The sequence below is a fragment of the Pseudophryne corroboree genome, chromosome 6 (genome assembly GCF_028390025.1).
Source record: "Pseudophryne corroboree isolate aPseCor3 chromosome 6, aPseCor3.hap2, whole genome shotgun sequence".
Classification (NCBI taxonomy): Eukaryota; Metazoa; Chordata; class Amphibia; order Anura; family Myobatrachidae; genus Pseudophryne; species Pseudophryne corroboree.
In genome coordinates this window covers 817,703,860-817,727,895 of record NC_086449.1, presented here as the reverse complement: position 1 = coordinate 817,727,895, position 24,036 = coordinate 817,703,860, and the positions used below count along the sequence as shown (strand labels likewise).

General features: G+C 40.2%; 1 protein-coding gene across 1 annotated transcript in view; it reads left to right on the top strand.

Moving 5' to 3' along the window:
• The window catches only part of SYT10 (synaptotagmin 10), a 135,561-nt gene extending 127,720 nt beyond the window's left edge, over positions 1–7,841 (top strand). The window contains exons 5-7 of the mRNA XM_063929130.1: positions 2,113–2,284; positions 2,472–2,601; positions 3,367–7,841. Coding sequence (XP_063785200.1) covers positions 2,113–2,284; positions 2,472–2,601; positions 3,367–3,438 — 374 coding nt within the window. The 3' untranslated portion in view covers positions 3,439–7,841. The remainder of the gene's footprint in view (positions 1–2,112; positions 2,285–2,471; positions 2,602–3,366) is intronic.
• The last annotated feature ends 16,195 nt before the right edge of the window (positions 7,842–24,036 follow it).

Sequence of the window (24,036 nt, the reverse complement as noted above, 5' to 3'; positions counted from 1 at the left end):
AATAGGTCTGGAGCTGCTCTGAAACTACACAATTTGTTTTGTGGCCGCTCTGCAATGCATTCGTTCGTACTTCTGCTAAGCGAAGATACACTCCCAGAGGGCGGCATTGATCTTGCTTCTGCACGGCTGCTAAAAACTGCTAGCGAGCGATCAACTCGGAACGACCCCCTTGGGTCTGCGAGGCGGTGCAATCGCATTGATGCGTACGCATTAGGACGTGCATACTGTCGCATTAGCATTGCATTTTCAGCAGGCGGCCAGAGATGCGCTCGTATTACGCATGACTCTGGCCCTTGTACTCTGTCCCCCGAATTGTTTCTAAGTTACTTGCCGTTGTCCTCAGGTCCAATTTTCCCTTTCTTTCCATACGTAATCATTTACTTACGTAAATGATGCTGCGCTCGCCACGCTGCGGGCTCGGTGGCGACCTGCAGTCGCCACGGGTTCTATTCCCACTCTATGGGTGTCGTGGACACCCACGAGTGGAAATAGTCCCTGTTGGTCGGCATACCGACCATCGGGATAGTGAGCCGTCGGGCTCACGGAGGAGGTCATGTGACTGTCGGTCAGCTGACCGGCGGTCACATGAATACCACCCTTTGAATAGCAGGACATTTGCTTAGGTGGGATGCAGTTACAATGCTTCCGGACCGGATCCCGGACGACAAAATACCGACGCCGGAATCCCGACCGGCGGCAGAATGCCGGCATCAAAATCACAACCGAGATCCAAATCCCAACGTCAAATACAGATGCCAGGAATCCCGAACGGTCTTTTAGCAGGACGCACTCGCATCCTGTCACGGGGGGTGGGAGGTTAGGTTTAGGCATTGGAAGTGGGGTTAGGGTGCAGGGATGGTAAGGGGGTGGTTAGGTACCGGGGAGGTGGGGTTAGGCACTTACAAGGGAAGGTAAGGGTTAGGAACCAAGAGGGGAGGTTTAGCTTTAGGCAGCAGGGAAGGGAGGGTTAGGGTTGGGCACCAACAGGGAGGGTTAGGGTTGGGCACCAACAGGGAGGGTTAGGGTTGGGCATCACCGGGGAGGGTTAGGGTTGGGCTCCACCGGAGAGGGCTAGGCACCCACAAGGGAGGGTTAGGGTAGGGGGCAGGGGAGGGTTAGGGTACTTTTGGGGGGGCTGTCGGTATTCTGATCGCCGGCATCCCGTCCATCGGTATATCATACCAAATCCGCTTAGGCATTACTCCGGGTAAAACATTTCTCTTTTTGACCTCACTCCAGACTAAAATCTCCAATCCATACATTGCCGGAACTGCAGAACGTAAGATTTCTTCATTTAGGGGCAGATGTACTAAGCATTGGAGAGAGATAAAGTGGAGCGAAATAAAGCACCAACCAATCAGCTCTTAACGTTCATTTTTCAAACACAGCCTGTAACATGGCAATTAGGAGCTGGCTGGTTGGTACTTTATCTCTCTCCACTTTATCACTCTCCAAGGGTAAGTACATCACTACCTTAGCATTAAGCACCTCCTCTACAACCGCTAACTACTGCTCCATGGTCGGAAGCTTTCTCAGCGTTGATCTTGCTTCTCACATTACTCTCCTTCCGCCCCAATTTACATCATGTACGGTATATTCCATCATGCTGTCTGACCCTTGGTGAATCAAGTTTGCCAGTGTTTTCATCCGTCTTTCAAGCATAATTTTAATAATCCTGCACAGTAAATGAGATGGGTCAGTAAGAACTTGGTGGCAGAAGATCTTCCCAGGCTCGGGCAGTACATGGATAATTACCGTTTTTCTGACTCTAAATACAGTACTTTCCATCTGGTATCACTGCATTAAGAGTACATCTAAAGTTTCCACCTTTCTAATCTTATAGAATTTCAAAGGAAGCCCGCTGGAGCCGTATCTTCTGCTGTCTCTTATATTCTTTAGAACCATATATGGTAGCCTCATGATCTCATATATAAAATAGCAAATAGCTGGACTCATTATATTTGAAGTAAATTTCTGGTATCAAGATCATTTCCTCCACTGTCAAGTCAAAGTCTATTTTATTACTTCTTTGGAAGCCATGGCACTTTTATTATGCAAAGGCTCTTACTGTTTCCCTGCTAAGTAAGTCATGTTGACCTTCTCCCCTGCTAGATCCCTATGTGAAAGTATCACTGATGTGTGAGGGCCGGAGGTTGAAAAAACGGAAGACCACCACGAAGAAGAATACTTTAAATCCAGTCTACAATGAGGCCATCATCTTTGATATCCCACCAGAGAACATGGACCAGGTCAGCCTCTCCATAGCCGTGATGGATTACGATAGGTAAGCTTCTCCAACCCTTTCAACCGAAAGACATTTCGCTCTTATTTTCAGCAGCCTGATCAATTTTATCCATCCCAACATTGGGTATCATTTTTAGAAAATTTGCTTGTGTAGGACGTTGGATAATTTTCCCCCTGTAAACCAAACACTTGCTTTGTAGCATATCTAACCATACTTTACTTGACAGGGTGGGACACAATGAGGTCATTGGAGTATGTAGAACCGGAGTAGATGCTGAGGGGCTCGGCAGAGATCACTGGAACGAGATGTTGGCTTATCCGAGAAAACCAATCACTCATTGGCATGCTCTAGTAGAGGTAAATTTTGATTTTGTGATCAGTGTGATATTAATTAAAATACAGCCATCAGGTATGTGATAATAAAGTGGACCTGGCTGCTAGAGACATTGCTAGATCATCCATTAGACAACCTAGGAACCCTCCCATGGACCAGTGGACACTGAGGGTCCCAGATCCCCATTTATATTGGGTGGGTTTTTTTTTACATATGGATGTGGAAAGCAGGACATAGTGAATATATTGGTTTTGTTCTGTTAAATATTCGTTCATATATATATATATATATATATATATATATATTATTTTCCGCCCATTTTTAGGCATGTGCCTAATTTGCTTGCTTGGTAAATTTACTCCGGGCACAAGTTTTGCAAAGATTCCGCCAATGTGCATGATAGTTCTGTAGATGTCTAAACTTGACAAGCACTTCATATTACGATAACAGAGCAAGAAAAATGGAAGCTCCTAGACTTATTACTATATGCAGATATGTGCTGGTTTCAGCTGTGTATGGCCACCTCAACATGTAGACAACCAGAGCACCTAAATAGCAGCAGCAGCCCAGAGTGCCAGTGTGAGGCTTTTGGCACGCAGGTGGAATAAAGTTATTATACCAACTTTTTCAAAAGCTACATGAACGTGGCTTTGCTTTCTTAACTTGAGCAGCTGAAAAATGTGCCCATATTGTGTCCTAGAAATGTATATACAAATAAAGTTGATTGATTGATTGATTGATTGATTGATTGATTGACTTTTTATTTTGTTATTGCTTTTTGCTTTTAGCTCCCAGGTCGGGCCACCAGTTTTGATAGTCAAGGATCCTGTTCATCTCCAAAGCCTCCTCTGACACCTTAGAGTAAACCTCTTGGGATCTTATCAACTTGTCACCTGTCAACATGGCAAAGCTTTGCCTCTCACACGTCTGTGCGTGCAGAGGAGTTAGTATGTACATCAACCAACCAGAAATAAGTTAATTGTGCAATGTGACAACACTTATCCCCTCCCAGCGGAGGTGCTAGCAGTCCTAGCGGCACAAGCGGAAGATGGAAATCGGGACTAGCACCGACACAAGAATTGTGAGAGTCCATTTGCTTTTTCTTGTGGTGGGTCGCCTTTCCCCCCCTTTCAAAAAAAAAGTGTGATATTCAACACAAATGCACTCAGGAGTAATATTTCTATGTAGTTGTATAAATACACAAGTAGGTTAGCAGTGCACCAAACCACCTGCGAATGAAATAGTGCATAGTGAGTCTAGGGGCGACTCCTCCCAAATCTCATGAGGCTTAACTCAAACCAGCAGTAAGACAGTATTGAATGAGATTTCAGCCTTTAATTAAAATTCTATTGCAGAATAAATATGCCTAAAGACAAAAATAGATGACAGATCTTACAAAGCAAACGTTTAATTATTTATATTGCTATTTACATATTTTTGTAAATTTCCATTCAAAAAATATAAGGGCTAGGCTCAGGGGAAATGTTTATCTAGAGTTTTAATGTCCGCTTTCCCCATACACTAGGCTATTCTGGTCATTATAGATTTCTCTGAAGAGAAACTGTGTATTTGCAAGTGAAGAAAATAATGTCTTCAAATTTTTTGCAACCCAAAGATGAATATAAGGTTAATTCAGTTTGTTTATCAACATTACGCCAATGATACATTCAGGTGCTAAAGTTGCAGTGAACCACTGTACAGGGATGAATCTATAATGAGTGCGGGCTCCCCACACGACCCACTACTCTGCGCCCTGGTCAGAGTCCCACCGGATGGCTACTGGAGCCATATTTCTGAAGTCCTCTACAGAGAGCATTTTCTGTCTTCTGCGAAGGAGACCTATTTCTGGGGGGGACAGGGGGTCCTAGCTAATAACTGCACTCCTCAATTTTTAAAACACCTTTGCCACAGGAACCAATCATATGCAGGCTTTCAGTGACTAATTTACACCTTAAAGATGGAAGCTAATTGCATATTAATTGCTGTGGTTTAATGGGCATCTTTGGACCTAAATGCAATGTTAAAATATGAGCCCTTTGGCCATTAGGCATAAAGGGTAGATTTACTAAAACTTATTAAAAGGAAGATTCGATATGTTGCCTTGAGTAACCAATTAGATTCTGCCTATCCTTTTCAAAAATGTACTAGATAAAGGATAGCAAAAATGTGATTGATTATTTTGGGCAATGTCCCCACTTTTCCTGCATTAGAAATTTTAGAAAATCTACCCCTAAGTTATAGTTAACTTGGAATGGGAAAAAAACAGCTATGTAAAAGTTCTGATACCACAACTTTTTTTTTTTTTTTTAATTCATTCATTAATTATTTATATTTTATCTAATGCTGTATATTGCCCGTTTAGGTTATTTGGTGTGTTCTTGAATAGACTTTAAGACAGGAAGTCTCCTGTGCATGAAAAATATGGTTCCCTATGACAGTATTATTTAAAACATATCTTTAGGACTAATTGATTCTTTATTTATTTTTTTCCATAAAAAAATGTCAATATTTCCAGTAGCTCTTCCTTGTAAAACAGATTGTAAATCGTTTGGTCTTTGGTCTTTTAGCTGTGTTTACAACCAGTATATTTAATTAATTTATTTTTTCATTGTTTCATTGTTTTTTGGTTTTTTTTTGTGTGGCCACAGTGACAGAAAATTCCAAATGCCCATCTGGATTATTTTCGTGTTATGTCATTTTTATTTATCTGAGCTGAGTCTGCAAATAAAATAGAATGTAGATAATAAAAGTAGAATGGGAGATGATTACAAATATTTTTTCTTTTTAATGGCTCATTTTACAAAATACAGAGTGTTCTGATCTCTTTTTTTCATTCTAAATTTCATTGTTATTTGTGCAAAGCTGAGTGTTCGGGATACATTTTCATACTGTATCATTGTGCGCGCCTCTGGCTCCTCCCCTCTGGTCCTGGCCACAAAAAAAGCAAAGCACCACGAACAAGAAATCTATTTTAGCCATCTGTAGTGGGCAAACTCATTCATTTTATTAAGTTAACCTTATTTTATTATTTTTTATTTTATTTTATTGTTTTCATATTTAATGAACACAGTTATGAAAGTTAAAAATCGATATGAACAATCTTAAAGTAAAATATGTTTTCCAGTGCTGAAGATATAAATTAAAGAAATTCGTTAATTTCTTTTCTATTTGAATTTCCCCAATTGATAATGACCAATTTCGCTGTTCATTGTCTATTTTCCTAATGTTGAATAACATCTTTTTAAATTATTGGCATCTCCCTGCATCACTAAAGGTTATGGTAGGAAAGTGGGTGAGATCAGATAGCATGGCCTTCTGTCCAGGGAGTCTAGGAAAACACCACTAAATTTGCTAGTCTCACAGACATTCCAGGAGTGTAGGTATGTAGGTACAGTATGAGCAACATAATGTTGACAAGATCAAAATAATCTGTAGTCCTAGCTGCCATCCTAGTTGTTCTTCAGCGAATAAGGAAAGGAGATGCGGATGTATGAGAGCACAGACTACTATCAAAAACACTAGATTTGCTGAAGTCTCCAGCTCATAAGTAGATAGGTTAGAATTAATTGTGTTATGTGCTTAGTTTCCAAACAGAAGGGAGCAGACGATTGTATTATTATCATTTGGGGATATTCACTGAAAAGACAGATTGTGTAGCATCCTCTATTGAATTAATGATATACTAAATTTTAGAGAGTATTGAGAATGAACATATCTTAGGATACACTTGTGGTTTTTGTTGTGAAGTGAGAAACAGCGAAATGCGTCGGTAAATATTCAGTTAAACCATACATGATTCGTTGACTGTATTTTCTCATGTCATACGGTTTTGCAGATTGCAATGATTTTTTATTTCTGTTTGGGTTGCACACGACTTGTGAATGTCTGTGATAGCATGTACAACCGTGCAACTTCCTGTCATGTGACTGCTGAGGATGTGATGTGATAAACTGCTCCACTGGAGTGTCAAAGATGCGTATATAGCAGGGCGAATGGGACTGAAATAGACTTGAGTTTCCCTGTTGCGAGTGGGGTGTAGGGGGCTTGTTTAGTGCCAGGAGGCGAGGTGAGTATCTCATCTCTACGTCCTCGAGGATCATGTTGCACCTTGCCTCGTGGGAGGAGTGTCCATGAGTGTACAGTAGCTGTGCCAGAAGCACAGGTGGATTAGTCAATGTAGCATGGTGGTACCTGTGTCAACCCTAGAACAGTCAGCCAGATCAGTCTTTGTTTAATATATTTCACAGAGGAACTCCATGGGTGTGCAGTTGGCTGGGGTATGATATGTTGACATTCAGAATGTCTATACACAAACATTGACATGCATAATGCCGACATATGCAAATATCGACACAGCCAAAATATCGACATGTTCATTATGTCAACATTTTACATGTTAACATACTATTTTTTGATTATTTAAGCCTAAACCTGACTTTACTGTACTGTTGACATTATGACCATGTCGGCATTCAGAACATGGCGACGTTCTGTTGCCCATGAGCATACTACAACAATATTAATAACAATACATCTTTAAAGGATGTCTTGCACAATTTTTCCAACGAATTGGCAAATCAGCGCTACCAAAGCCAAATAGAACCGCTATTTAATAAGTTGGATACAAAGTCACATTTATTGTATTTTCAGAGTTAAATGACACGAACTTCCACTGAGTGAAACGTACTCTTATACACGCGCTGCACGGTGCCTTAATCCTTAGCTTTGCTTGTGTGACAGTAGTGTCCTCCTTTTTCCCTTTGTATTGATTACTTTCCGATGTACAAAGTCGTCTTCTTTAGAGGAACGATGGCAGTGTTTCCAACCTGGTGCATTAAAATGAAAATAAAATTGTACTGCATCTCTGAGGTGCTTCAAGTGCTATATTTAGCAGACACTGACCTCCTGATTTACTTTCAAGGGAGTACATTAGACCTATCGCCTTTTATAATGTTGTTGAAAGAGCCAATTAGCATGGGGACTGCTGTCTGTTGCTATGACACAGACCACTCAGTTCCTGCACAGCCTGCCGCGCTGGTGCAGCATACAGAAGTATACAGAGAGAGGAGCTGATGCTGTGCAGCCCATAGGAAAAGAATAAATAAAAGACCCCAGGGAGGTTATTGCTTACTGTTCAATATATGATACAGGTCAGGTGTCGATGAAACATTCAGTATTCAGTATTGGAGCTAATATATATGTATGTATATATATATATATATATAATTTTTTGTTTATTATTATCTTTTTATATATATATATGTGTGTGTATATATATATGTGTGTATATATATATATATATATATATATATATACACACACACATTATTTTTTGTTTATTATTATTATCTTTTCGTGCTGTGCTCCGGTGCCCTCCTAAAGGGGAATGCACCCCTAAATATGCATTGTTTGGAGGGAGGCGGCACTCTGGAGATTGTAAACAGGCAAATCTCACCAAACAACAGTGTTTATTCTGTCAACGTTTCGGGTCTCCAGCCCCTTCCTCAGGACATGATGTCCTGAGGAAGGGGCTGGGGCCCCGAAACGTTGACAGATGTCCTGAGGAAGGGGCTGGAGCCCCGAAACGTTCACAGAATAAACACTGTTGTTTGGTGAGATTTGCCTGTTTACAGTCTTCAGAGTGCCGCCTCCCTCCAGACAATGTATATATGTATATATATATATATATATAAATATATATATATATAATTTGTATAGACATACATACGTAATGACTAAAGAGGTTGAACAGTATGTAGGATAGCGCTTTTGACTCAGGAAATCATTAAGATTTTGCTCATTGCTCGCTGACATATTTTCGTGAGATTTCACACTCCGCCCAAATTGGGCCCCATAGCAAATTGTTGAAAAAGAGGCCCAATCATCCGCTTTAGGCGACACCCTGGTAGCGTGGACCAGCATCTTTGGGCCCGCAGACCTCATGGCTGCGGCGCAAAGTACTGCCGCCGAGTCCCCAGGCCAATTGTGATTGGTATCCTGGTAAAACATGAATGTATCACTAATGAATCTGCACTTCGTTACAGCCTATTTGTGGCATTGCTAAGCTGTTCATGAATAATCCCTTTGCAGTCCTGATAACATGGTGGCATGCGAATTCCCAGCACTTGCGTTTGATAAGAAAAATATCACAAATAAAGTAAGAACATTCACCTGTAATTGGCCCTTCACCATTTGCGCATTTGTAGAAGTATGATAATAATAAAAATGTAAATGCATTTACAGTGACCACTTTTTTTATCCAGCAATGCAAAAAAAAACAAAAAACGTTTGTTGGATTGTATTTTATTTTTATTGAAACCTGAAGCATTTCCCGGGCGATGTAGCAATTGATTTCCTCTTGTACTTACTTGATTCCTGCCTGTGACACTTTATTTGAATGTAATTTTGTGCAGTGCTTGTAGCATGTTTGTTGTAATCATCTCAATCCAGTATACTGTAGCAGCAATATATCAAGACTGTTAGAAATCAACTCTATGTAGAGTGGACGGATTTACCAATACAAGTATTACTTAAAAAAAATATATACACAAATTGAGGCTTTGAAACGGCTATTTTTCGCTGTAACGCAATTTTGTTGACTGAAGAAGCACAATTTTTATTTGATAGTTTTCTGTACTTCTGTTGGTTGTTTAAGTGTGATTGCTTTCTCCTGTGAAAGGTGTCGTATACATTGTACAGGTCTACTTATGGAACCCACCCACTATCGTGTGATTTATACAAAGTTTAAAAAGCAAGTAAACAAAACATGTGGACATACAGTGTGTATGTATACATATATATATACTGTATATATATATACTGTATATATATATATAGTCCAAAAAGAACAGCACTGGAGGCAATTTGTACTGAAAATGAATAGTTTGTATTAGCATATATATATGCTCCGTGCCTTTACTGAGAGCGGACAACTTTAATTATCTTTATCAGGGAGCAACATTTCTCTGCCTAGCCCTACTCTGGAGCAGTTGCTATCCGGGTAGCCTTATAGGGGGAATTCAAATGTTTGAAAAGTCAGTTGGGTGTCTGTTTTTTCCTATCTAATAGACAGGACACCCAACTGACTTTTCAAACATTTGAATTCCACCACCCGCCCTTCCTGCCCATAGGGAGAAAGTCAATTCTGAGTGATGTTCAGTAGTCACCGTGGGGCTGGCTCTGGGGTACTGCAAGGTTGCAAGGTGGCTGTAGTTAGGTACAAGAGATCAGTCAGAAGCCAGTATCTCTTCCCCGTACACAAGAGTCAGAATCGTACAGAACTTTTTGATACATTCCCAGAACGGAACGCCAACACTGGCATCCCAAATAGGGTCATAAGCCTGCTGCCGGAATCCCGAATGACCGTGTGCCGACCCATCTCAGAGGTAAGCCTCAGGGAGAAAGGGGTGGGTCAGGGTTAGGCTACAGGGAAAGGGGGGTTAGGTTTAGGCTGCGGGGAGGGGGGCTATGTTTAGGCACCCCTGGGGAGGTTTAGGGTTAGGCTGTGGAGTTGGACGCAGTATGGATGTTTGTGCAGTTGAGCGATTATTTGGTACTGTGCATTCACGAACCAAGGCGTGCAATGGCATATGGCGTATTATTATTATTTTTTGGTACCAGTGCAATTTCCCAGCTTGTAGTGACCCTAGCACTACAGTGAAATAGTTTAATAACCTACTAATGTTGGGGATTGCCAGATAAACTCTCTATGGGGCTGTCTCATCTGGCGTGCAGTGGCCGTGGCTTCTCTGACAACCCCCATGTCATAAATTTAGGGGGATATCTAATTAGCCACAGTAATTTACCAGTGCTAATTGTTCCGCCGGGGGCTATTTAATTTTCCCTGATAAGCCGGCACGAGCAGTGGCTTATCTCAGGTAGGCGAAACCAAATCCCTGGAAACAGCCCCGTTTTCATGCGAAAACACACAGGTTTCACTGAACCTGTGTCTTTTTTCCGGAGGTCAGCTTTTTTTTTTTTACGGGCGATCCATATTGGATAGCCTGTAAAAAAAGAAATCGGTGAAACATCGGAAAAAAAGTCTGAAAAACATCACTTTTTCGGACACAATGTTAATTCACCGGTAATTGGACATGCCACTTAGTCTGTTGATTTGGTCTAACATTTTTTAACTAGCCCCTTAGGAAATCAAATAATTGGGTGTGCATGTTATGTCAACGGTCATACATCGACGTTCGTAAAGTCGTCATAAGGATGTCGGACATTGTCAAACATGTCTAGTATTTGTAGGTGCAGATAGGCCAAAATATGTCATAGTATTAGTAGTAAAAAAGCAAGCAACTGGACAAAACCATGCTGCACTGCAGGTGGGGTAGATGTAACATGTGCAGAGAGAGTTAGATTTGGGTGTGGTGTGTTCCAACTGAAATCTAAATTGGAGTGTAAGAAAACAGTTGTCGAACATTTGTGGGCTACATGCAGAAGCAGACAGTATTTACCGTGCACAGAAACAATATACATGTATTTGCTCCCCTTGCATGGCAACATGGTTTGTTACACAAAGGGGTACATTTACTAAGATGGGAGTTCTATTTAAGATGGGATGTTGCCCATAGCAACAAATCAGATTACAGGTATTATCTTCTAGAAGCTGCGAGATAAATGTGAAGTACAATCTGATTGGTTGCTAAAGGCAACAGCCCATCTTAAATAGAACTCCCATCTTAGTAAATTTACTCCAAAGTTACGTGATCACTGACGTAGATCTTGGACAAGTGGTGCTCCTTGTGTGTGGGCTACGTAATTCTTTCTCTCCTTTACTAAGTGAAATGTTTCAATGCGCATCCAATGTACGGAGCAAAAACCTTGGTTCTACAATTGGTGTATTATCTGGTAATGGGAGAGTCACACTGACATCATAAATTAGCAATTTTCCATATAATAACCAAGCATTAAATGTGCCAGTTGGAAATTTAGGAATGTTTTTTCCAATTAAGTGAAAATGCAATAATGAAATATAATCACTAATAAGTCGATATGCCAAGAATATTCTACATGTTGATGTTGTGTTTTAGGGACCGAGTGTATAGTTAAGTATTCACAATCCATATTTACCATTACATGTCTGTATTATTTTTTAAAGTTGATAGTTTATCATTTTATACATAAAATAAAAGGTTTCGTAGCATCGGTAAATCAACATACCTAAAATGGATGTATTTATTATTTTTAATTTTTGTTTTAATAAAATACGATCTATCCAATACAAACAGAACTTAGGTAACATGTTGCTCTCCCTTTGGGGTGGATCTACAAATCCAAGCATGCATTGGTGGCCTAAAGTACCTCTCTTTTACCCCTTTCTCTCAAGACCCTTTGTGTCTTATTTTAAATAGAGGGTAAAATATCACACCGTCATGTAATGATGAGGTTTAGATACACATGTATATATACATGTATGTAGATTTATATATTTCGTCATGCGTATTGTCTGCTTTTAAAGGTACATCAGTGAGCTTTTGTAACAAAACTTTCTCTGCGGGGAAGTGTGTGTGTGTGTGTGGAGGGGGGGGGGTGGCGACTGGGGAGTTTTGGGATGTCCCATACATATACTGTATATTCGGGATGAGGTTACCCAATTGATACATGAGGATGTCATAATACAGATATGCGGTAATATGCCCTTGCGGCATGAGATGCACGGTGTGACTGAGCATGTGATTGGAATGGCTTATTGCTCAAGGAAAGGGGAATAGTATTCCTGCTTTGAGGGCTTAAATTATTTCGTAGGAAGATATTACAGGCCAAAGCACTGGTTTGAATTGGCCACTTTTCCGTATGCCGTGTTTGTGAAATGCAAACATCAATCCGCAAGAGAAGACGCAGTATTTAAAAGGAGAAAAATATATACAATATATATATATATATATATATATATATATATATTCCGTGGTGGCCTGGGGCAGCTGCACGTTTAAAGGGGAGGGTTTATATTCCTCACAAAGTGCCCGCCCCCTAAACACAACTGAGGCAGTAGATCTTTTATATCTTATGGCTCAGTGGTATCACTAGTTCCTAGTGAATGGATAGGCTTCATTCTCCTGAATTTTGGCTCATCCCTCTTTATCTATGTGTCCTCTGTAGAGGCAACAAGCACACCATGCTTTACGGTAGTCCCGAGTTTGGTGGGACTGTGCACATTTTTTTTCGACGTACAAGAAAATGGGTGTTGCTGCATGAGAATTTGGGCAAAACTTAGCATAGTTTAGGTAAATTAGGGTGTGGTTTGGGCGCGTCATGGGAGGGCTGATTTTGTGCCAATTTTTTGTAATGTTGGGAGTTATGGGTATATTTCGACAGTGCCTCAATTTCCCTTTCAGGGGTGCCACTTAATGTAGCTTTCCTGTCCATCAAATGACGACTGTAAAACTTTCCATTTTTAAATTTATCCAACAAAACTTATTTGATATTGGTCAACATTGAAATATTTCTGAATTTAAGATGTCATGTTACTTTGTACGGTGTTGCCTTTTCTTCCACGTGTAGTATTTGGTATTATTTTCTTTTGTCCCTTGAGTGGTTGTTGTGCTGTCTAGGTTGTATAGATTTGTTTATGTAGACGATTAAATGGTGATTTCTATATTTGAAGCAGTATTATGTTCTAAAAGAGAAAGCAGGAACTTGGATGCTGACGGATGCGCAGCCGTGTAATCTGGCCAATCTGACGACAGATACACAGTATTAGGTGTAATGTACAGAGGAACAGTTTTGTGATTGTTTACAATAGTTACAATATTAATTATGTCACAGACTATAAAATGTATTGATGCCTTATGGAACCCTTACTTTTGAACAAAACATCTTCCATAGCTAACATATATATATATATATATATATATATATATATACTGTATATATATATATATATATATATATATATATACACTGCTCAAAAAAATAAAGGGAACACTAAAATAACACATCCTAGATCTGAATGAATGAAATATTCTTATTAAATACTTTGTTCTTTACATAGTTGAATGTGCTGACAACAAAAGCACACAAAACTTATCAATGGAAATCAAATTTATTAACCCATGGAGGTCTGGATTTGGAGTCACCCTCAAAATTAAAGTGGAAAAACACACTACAGGCTGATCCAACTTTGATGTAATGTCCTTAAAACAAGTCTAAATGAGGCTCAGTAGTGTCTGTGGCCTCCTCGTGCCTGTATGACCTCCCTACAATGCCTGGGCATGCTCCTGATGAGGTGGCGGATGGTCTTCTGAGGGATCTCCTCCCAGACCTGGAGTAAAGCATCCGCCAACTCCTGGAGAGTCTGTGGTGCAACGTGGCATTGGTGGATGGAACGAGAGATGTGCTCAATTGGATTCAGGTCTGGGGAACGGGCGGGCCAGTCCATAGCATCAATGCCTTCGTCTTGCAGGAACTGCTCACACACTCCAGCCACATGAGGTCTAGCATTGTCTTGCATTAGGAGGAACCCAGGGCCAACTGCACCAGCATATGATCTCACAAGGGGTCTGAGGATCTCATCTCCATACCTAATGGCAGTCAGGGTACCTCTGGTGAGCACATGGAGGGCTGTGCGGCCTCCCAAAGAAATGCCACCCCACACCATTACTGACCCACTGCCAAACCAGTCATGCTGGAGGATGTTGCAGGCAGCAGAACATTCTCCTTGGCGTCTCCAGACTCTGTCACATCTGTCACATGTGCTCAGTGAGAACTTGCTTTCATCTGTGAAGAGCACAGGACGCAAGTGGCGAATTTGCCAATCTTGGTGTTCTCTGGCAAATGCCAAACGTCCTGCACGGTGTTGGGCTGTAAGCACAACCCTCACCTGTGGGCGTCGGGCCCTCATACCACCCTCATGGAGTCTGTTTCTGATCGTTTGAGTAGACACATGCACATTTGTGGCTTGCTGGAGGTCATTTTGCAGGGCTCTGGCAGTGCTCCTCCTGTTCCTCCTTGCACAAAGGCAGAGGTAGCGGTCCTGCTGCTGGGTTGTTGCCCTCCTACGGCCTCCTCCACGTCTCCTGATGTACTGGCCTGTCTCCTGGTAGCGCCTCCATGCTCTGGACACTACGCTGACAGACACAGCAAACCTTCTTGCCACAGCTCACATTGATGTGCCATCCTGGATGAGCTGCACTACCTGAGCCACTTGTGTGGGTTGTAGGGAGGTCATACAGGCACGTGGAGGCCACACACACTACTGAGCCTCATTTTGACTTGTTTTAAGGACATTACATCAAAGTTGGAGCAGCCTGTAGTGTGTTTTTCCACTTTAATTTTGAGGGTGACTCCAAATCCAGCCCTCCATGGGTTAATAAATTTGATTTCCATTGATAATTTTTGTGTGATTTTGTTGTCAGCACATTCAACTATGTAAAGAACAAAGTATTTAATAAGAATATTTCATTCATTCAGATCTAGGATGTGTTATTTTAGTGTTCCCTTTATTTTTTTGAGCAGTGTATATATATATATATATATATATATATATATATATATATACATACCAATGCCAGAATCCCAACACTACTCAAAATACCTACATCGGCATCCTGAACTGAGTCACCAGCCGGTTTGCCGGATAAATAATTCACGTAGGGGGGTGGGGAAGTTTAGGTGTAGGCTGCGGGGGGAGGGTTATGGTTAGGCTGCGGCCCGAGAGGGTTAGGTAGAGGCTACAGGGAGTAGGGTTAGTTTTAGGCACCCTCAGGGAGGGTTAGGGTTAGGCTACGGGGGGGGGGGGAGCTTGGGTTTAGGCTGTGGGGAGGGGGGGTAGGATTAGGCACCACCGGGGAGGGTTAGAGATAGGCTGTGGGGGTGGGAGGGTAAGGTTTAGGCTGCAGGGGTGGGAGGGTTAGGGGGCCAGTGGGGTAAGGTAAGTATACTTATCTTCCTCTGTTGGAATTCTGATTATCAAGATGCTGCGGTTGGTATATATATATAATTTTTTATTTTATTGCTGATTATTTCTCTGGTGTTTTCCATGGATCAAATAAACAATATATTACAAATTAGCTGGCAAGATAGGGGGAAATGGCATTGGGAATAGTTTTTTCCTTTTTTATATGCTAGGAGTTCTATTCTTCTACAGTATTATATTATATTTTCAAATATTTTTCAGATTAAAGTGTATTATCATACATGAAAAAATTGTATGTATTAACTAAGCAGATCTATAGAAAATACTAAAACCTACTATTTCAAGCTCTGAACATAATATAGTTGGTGGGAAATTGTGTAATACTGTAGCTGATTTCAAACCAGCATTGTTTTTTGTAGCACATTTTTTTTTTCTTTTAGAGTTCATATCTTTCAAGGTTGTACACGTATTTCAAAGCAGTGTTAAAATATGCAATTCCAAAAAATATATAAACTTTTTGCAGAAAATATTTATGCAAAACATTTTAACATGAAATTATGCAAGTTATTTAAAATTTGTTCCAATGAAAAGTTCAATATGTTTTTAATTTCAGCCCAAAATATCTCTTATTGAATTGTCAAATTTCTACTTTTAGTCATACTCTTGAAAAATGTAAGCTTTTTCCTAAGTTAAATAGGCTTTGCCAGGTTACACTGCTGCACTTTAGAGAAAATGTACTGCCAAATTTCCGGTAAGGAATTAGTAAGGATTTTACGGTTCAAAAAAATTACATTACAATTATTATCTTGAGGAGACATCAGTCAGAAGTATCCGTGAAAGAAAAGCAGGATGTCAATTATCTGTGCTAAATGTTGCTGGCTGACAAAATACTTGAGCGTTTTGTATACTTTTCCTTGTGTCCAGAATAATGTGAATTTTTAATGGGGTTCGTGATTTGATACTTGCCTATTGTTGAAGTCAATATCTCCAGCTTCTGTACTATTTAAGGGGGGGGGAAAACAAACATAATTTTTTGAAAATTTGTGTATCTGGCTTTTTGTATGCGCTGACACAAATGTTTGTGAATTTTGAGCTACAGAGAATATATGTAAATATATATTTATTGTATAACCTATGGTCTACGTTTTTATTTGATTCATTTGCACTTGCCTAAAGATGTACCGCATTTGAGTATTTTAAAATTTGTCTGGTCTGAAAAAATAAAATAAAAAAGTGTGCAAAATGTTTGTCATTACGGATGGGTACTGTAACAGCAAAACCTCAAAATTATTTGTCATGGAGTGTACAGTTTGTGATAACTTTTTCTAAAAAAAATAAAAAACAACAAAATGAAATATTTAAATATAAATTGAATCTGTTTCATATGTATTTTAAATAAAGAATAAAGTTATTCCAAATTGATGACTTTGTCTTACATTTGCTTACAAGTATTTTACTAAAATGTTTAAAGACTTGTATTCAACACAGTAAAATGTGTTGGTGGTTTGAGATAGATTGTATATTTTTTATACAATACGTCTTCTATCAGAAATCATGTTCAAAGTAATGCCATCAATGTAAACTGAGCCTTTTTCTTGATTATAAACAAAATAGTTAAAATAAGTAAAATATAAATAGAAAGTCATAAGGAAACAAGGTAGCTTCAATAGTTAAGTTTTTATGAATATATATTATATTATATACTTATTTCCGATGCTCATTACATTAAACTTCATGATGAATCACAGACACAAGTGATGGTAAGAGAAGTAGATGAGAGGGAAGAGAGATCAGGGATAAGAGGGGGAGGGAGAGAGAAGCAAAGAAAGAGGGCAGGGGGATAGATAGATAGATAGATAGATTGATTCTTGAAAATTGAGAAATCACAAAAAAAAAAATTAAACAGTATTTAATGGAAAGACCGTTAATCTCTACACCGTATTTTATTACAAATTCTTATGGAATTTTAAAGAATATTTTTTTCCTCTTTTAAAGTCATTTTTTTGTAGCGCTTGCTTAGGAAAATAGACATTTCAATAGTCATTCTCTATGCTCTTCACACAAGATAATTTTCTTCTTTTTGTAACATGGAGTGATGCTTCAGTTGTGATAAGTCTACATTACATGTGTTAAATAGAAATGACATTTTAAGAAGGTATTAACTAAACCACAGGCTGTTTTGACTCATTATGTGAAGATAGAAAGTGACAGAAAGGAAGGCGATATGACATTATGGAATATTATACAATGAAAGCTGGTTCTACAGACAAATTAATGCAGCTTTACAATTTCTGAATAAGCTAACCATCTTTATGTTGGATTCTCCCCAGACTCTCTCCTAATTAACAACATTGTCCTGTATAAGAAATGAGCACACAGCCATTACTTCAGACTAATACATCTCTAAAGTAGATAATACAGATATAAGAAGTCACTTAAAAGTTATAGGAACTCAACTATCCAAAAAGAATCATGGACAAATAGACAGAGAATGGCTCTGTGATTTCTAATATAAATATATATTTTATGAACATACTGTAACATCGCTGTCATGCAAATATAATAAAATGCTACATGAAGTTAAATAATAATGTGGGCTTAAAACATTGGGGCATATGTATTAAGCCTAGAGAAGTGATAAAGCAGTGATACGTGGAAGGTGATAACGCAACAGCCAATCAGTTCCTGTCATTTTTCAAACCCACAATGATTGGCTGGTGCGTTATCACTTTGCACTTATCACTGCCTTATCACTTCTCCAGACTTAATACGTCTCCCCATTGTAATTTAAAAGGGTACTCTAAAAACTTGACATGAAAATCTTTATTGATATATGGTGATTAAGAGGTCTATTCAATTGATGTCGGATCCTTTCTGACGGAAAGGATCTGACATTTCAGTATTCAATTAGCGGCCAAATCCGACAGGTTTTGGCCCGTTTCCGACAATAGCAATCCGACTTTTTAAAGTCGGATTCACATTGTTGGAAACGGGTCTAAAAGCTGTCGAATTTGGCTGCTAAACCGACAAAACACGTTAATCCGCGACTAATCCGCCGATCGACGTGTTTTCCGACAAGTCGGAATTTCTGGCTTGTCGGATAAATGCCAGTTTGATTGAATAGGTCGAATCTGGATTCGACATTAAAATGTCAGAAACTGCCATTTTTCCGACATGTCGGGAATTCCGACTTGAATTGAATAGACCCCTAAGTATGAAAAATCTAATTATTCAAAATAAAAATTACAAAAAATCCATACATTTTACAAAAGCATAACATTTATTTATTTTTTATTTTTTATCCTGTATATGTTTTCTTTACTTCATTTAAATCAATTTCTATTTTACGTTACATTATTATTACTTGTTCCTTGTTAAAAAAATTTTTATTAATAGATGGTTTAATATGTATAATTATTTTTCTTTCTTCACTTTGTTGTTCAAAAAAACGTATTCAAGATGACAGTCACGAAGGTGACGCAGGATTGTTGGAGGTAACGGTTCCCCTATTGCATGCATGGGAATAAACATCTAGATTTGCCTATATGCAGATCTGTACTCATCTTGGAAAGAAAAACGAGAAATATGCAAGAAAAATATCCTGTATTATTTCAAGCAAGACTCCAGTTCAGCATTAACAACCCTGTTGCCTAGTAATATAAATACTCAGTAATTTAAGAAATAAAGCTTAGACTAGGCTGTGAAGGAAGATGTATTCCTCTTCTTGATAGCAAAACAGATTTGATGTTAACATGACAGAAATTAAATATTGTTTAACATGATGGTATGTTTCGTTCCAAAGTTAATATGACCAATCCTGGAGCCTCAGGCAGGAACTGACATGGGATCAAAACATGCAGATGCGTACTCACTTTTTAAATAGCTGACTCTAATTATTATAATTAGGATGGGATGTCCTAACGGTGAAAATATGGCCAAAACTATGAAATTGCAGTTCATTTCGGAGTTTTGGCCGCTTTCCCATATGTAGCTTGAACCTAGTGGGTAATGCCATTTTTAGATGGCGTTAGTCAATAGAAATCTCCCTCCCAAGACCCCCGGGGCCACATGTGTCACCCATCGCAGCCGCAGAACGACTCCCAGGTCCTCAGTCCGTAAATCCAGTGATCCCAAAGGACATCTCTTGTCAGCATAGCTGCCTTTTACGATTCTAATCACATTTCTCAGTCCATCCTGGCATTTAAACTTAGGCCTAACTCGTGGCCGCGGCCCTGCCACCATTCCCTCTTGGCATTTCCCATACGTGCGTGTCCCCAGTTACAGAGCATGCGCACTGTGAAAACACAAACGGGCGTACGTTCAACTCTGCAGCAGCCCCTAAACATTAATAAATATCTAGACTATGGGAATGTTTTTTTTTAAAATAAATTATTATTTATTAATATGGCGCCACAAGGGTTCCACAGCGCCTAATAAAGTACATAACCAAATGAGCAAAACAAGAAAACAGAAATAAATAAATCAATCCCCTAAACTTTAAATAGGATACAAACAGTTAAAGATTAATCCAGCACGATGATGAAAAAAAAGCCATCTCTGTCCCTGAGCGAAAATAAGCAGTACATTTATTTAACATCATCAAACATGACTGGCTAGTGTAAGATTGACCAAATAATGGTGGCATGTGCCACGTACACTTTTACCTGTAGCTTATGGCTCTTTGTATTTGACATATAATATACGTCTCTTCCTAGAATACTTGCTACAGAAGTCACACATGGGGTGTTGAATGGAGAGGGCAATGATTTCACATTCTGACAGCGCCTGATTGCAGCGGTCACATATCCGATACGGTTCTGCTATGTTTGACAGTCTTCAAGTACAAGATGACAAACCCATCAACAAGAAAACTAACATTAAGGTTCTCTCTGCAGAAACAAAAAGAAAATTGCTTATCAGAAAGTGAAACATGCTTACACCAGTGTGAAACACGGACCTCTCGTCTGCCAGGTTACAGATCAGAATATTCAGGTGATAGAAATAACAAATAAGACAGACAGGTTATTGTGGGGGGAGAGTGATAGACATCAGAAAGTCCGTCCGGTGTGGTGGGAAAGCTCAATAACTCCTGGCCTTAGGGCAGCGAGACACTACATAAAAGATGCTGGCCGTATTTGGAAATCATTTGTCAATCCTTTTTTTGGTTACTATTATAATGCATTGATTTGCTTTTCTGTAGATAAAGCCTGCTAGGATTTGGGAGTGTGGAACTCTAGGGTAAAATTGGGGTTATTGTGTGCCCCCTCAAATGTCCACAGAAAATGACATACAACTTGTGCCGGTGCCTTTAAGGCAGTTTCCTCAAATGCCAACCTTACAGTCCAGGTTCTAAGAGTATCCAGGCTTGAGCACATGAGACTAAATTAGTCCCGCAATTAGATTTAAGCATCTGGACTTAGGGTGTGTACACACGGTGAGATCTTTTCTTCCAATTCTGACTATATAGTCAGAATCAGAAGAAAAGATAGTGCAGATCGCAAGGTGACAGTCACCTTGCGATCCCGATTCGATGCCGATGCGCGGCCCCGCGCAGTCGGCATCGGCAGAAAAAATAGACTGTGCAGGCAAGTCAATCCTGACTATCTCTATAGAAGAGATAGTCAAGATTGACACTTAGCCAAAATCGCACAGAACCAGGATCGCAAGCACACTCATTATGTGCTTGCGATACCAGGCCCCTGTCGCACAGTGAGAATCGGTTAAGTCCGAATCTCACCGTGGGTACACACCCTTAGACATGGATATCCTTAAAGCCTGGACTGTAATGGTGGAGTTTGGGAAACTCTGCTGTAAGGCATTTTGGGAAGGGTTTTTCTTTTTGAAGGCCTCCCTTGGATAACAGAGAAAAGAGAACGTTACCTGAGAAAATCTGACAGTAGAGTTTATCTTTAACCAAATGAACAGTGTGGATTCACTTACCAGGCTTCGGTGTGTGGTATGCGGTTACTTCCCTTGTCCAGACAACTGCAGCAGATGGGGCGCATCTTCAAGTCCCGTCAGTCACATGACCATCACTTCTGGTGCAGTTCTCTGATCATTCAGTGTTCCGGTACGTATTCTTCCACTAACATTAATCCCTGCCCCTAACAGTGCCCTCTAGTGTCTATTCCTAACCTCCTCCCTCCTCCACAACCTAACCATAACCCTCCTGAGAATGTCGAGATTAGAACTGTCAACACTGTGTTGTCGACATCATGAATATAAACATTGTAAATGTTGACTTAACAACTACATCCACTAGTATGGTGGCCAATCCCAGGATCAGGATCGGCGGGATCCCAGGATCCCAGCCTAAAACTGGCTGGTATTCAATCCCAGGATTGGAGTTTCCAATCCTGGGGATTTTAGGATTGGCCACCACCTTACTTTTTTCTATGCCGGGTAGCATTGAGCAACCTCAGGAGGCTCAGACGCTGCCTGGGTTCCTTGTTCAGCTCCCCCTGTCGCCCCCCGGACCTCACCGCCTGCACTTCCCCGCATCTCACCTCCGCTCAGTAAGTGACCCACCCCCACCTCCTGTCTGTCCAGATTAGGGTCAGTTATGTGGGTAGGGCAGGGCAGGGGGGTGCACATTGAAAAGAAACCAATCCCGGGTATCCTGGAATTGATCATTTTTTCAATGCTGATACCCAGGATTAAAAAATGGCCCGGGATTGGCCACCCTAACACCCTTTCCCCTAGGCTCATGCTTGCCAAATTTGAACAAACATATTCCAGGAGAACCCCAAAAGGGGTGAATAGGTGGCAGGTGTGGGGGGTACATGATCCCACCCGTTGCTGTACAAAACTACATTTGTGGCATGGTACAGCAAGGGTGGGGCCGCAATGATGACATTCAAAGCGAAACGCGTCATCAAGCAGCATTTTAAAAGTAGATCAAGGATATTTTCCACCTCTGAAACTGCTTAGGTTAGTTTCTAGCCACAGTGATCAGTTAGCTCAGGCAATTTGTTCTGTATTACACAGGTACTACACAGGGACAGGGCGACTTTACCGGAGGAGTGTAGCCAACAAGAGATTAGGTGAGATTAGGGGGTGATATCAATGAGCCAGTATAGAACAGTGTGGTATACTGACATTTCCCTCAGAGTTCTCACCACTCTCCACTTGGCAACTAATTGTAATAATTACATTTAAAGGTACTTTACCGGTAGCTTTTGGGACTAGGCAGCCCGTCCTTGAAGCACATTTACCATTCCAACTGCAAAGATGGTTAGAATCAGTGGAAATAAAATCTTATAAACACATATTAATGTCCAAATAGTTCATAGAAGAAAGTCCACAGAAAACAATCCATATGGCATGGGGGATCTTCAACGCCTTAATAAAGTATCGAACAGTCAATAGAACATATAGGGGGAGAGAAATGGAACTTTGTTCATTACCCAAATAACGGGTAAGGGACAAATAAAAGGTGCACACAAAGACTGTATATATGGTGGCATTTGATTGTAGGGTATTCAACCACTATAGCAAATTGCTTACGTTGTAAAATATGACTGTCTTTCCTCAATGCTTTGTCACCGAATTTCGTTCATGCCAGATGCAGTTTTTATATATAATAAAAATGAAAGGATCTAGAGCATGTCCTTTGATAAGAAGGACAATTTATTTTGCACATATATAAAATTCCCTCCAAGAAACATGAAAACCATAAAGATGGAAAAATTGGCTTAAAATGGTCCATATCTGGATAGCTGGAAAGACAAGGAATGCAGGGGTCCGGTGGACAAACAACAGTCACAGACGAGAACCTTCTCCAACGCGTTTCGACACAGAGTGTCTTTGTCCAGGATGAGGCTCCAGGTTAGGCTCCAGAAAATATTGAAAGATAAGATGGCCGGCATTAGGGAATTAGTTTAAACATCTTTTGGTTTTAGTCTACATTTTTGGATTGTACCCTGCTGGTGGAATGTTTATAACCAGTGGCAGATCCAGAGGTGCGGCTGCCGAGCAGTCCAAAATTCAGATAGGGGATCCACACCAACTGCCACCCCAAACAATGCAAAACATCGCCGTCCAGGACTTACTGGCAGTTGGTGTTGCTCCCCTACATGCAGACAAGCCGTCACATTCAGATTGATCTTTTGCAATGTGTGCTGATTAATATAGAAATATCTAGTCGTGCGATGATTTGTGAATTGCACCAAGACAGTTAGTATCCCTTCCTTCATTCTGAAAAGAGCAATATGTTTGCGCGCTATTTCTGAGAGAACCGTACTGGGATTATAATCATTATTTTGTGTACAGCCAACGTACTCTGCAGAGCTGAGAATTCAGTCTCTGCTTTCAGGGAGTAATTTCTCCCCTCACCCAGTAGCCAATCTATCGGGCAGGCAATAAGCCCAGCAGTACGTCTTCTGACTATTATAATGTCCCACAGCGGCAATCTGCGCAGCTCTCACTGAAGTCTGTATGTCAGTGACATGCAATGTCAACAGACAATATTGTGAGCTGCACTAATATTCAGGAATTAGTGACCCTGGGCATGAGTGACATTAGTGAGGGATGAGTAGGGTTTAGTGTACCCTGTCAGGCTCACAGAGCATGGTCTGCATTTCAGCAATATTGAAGAATA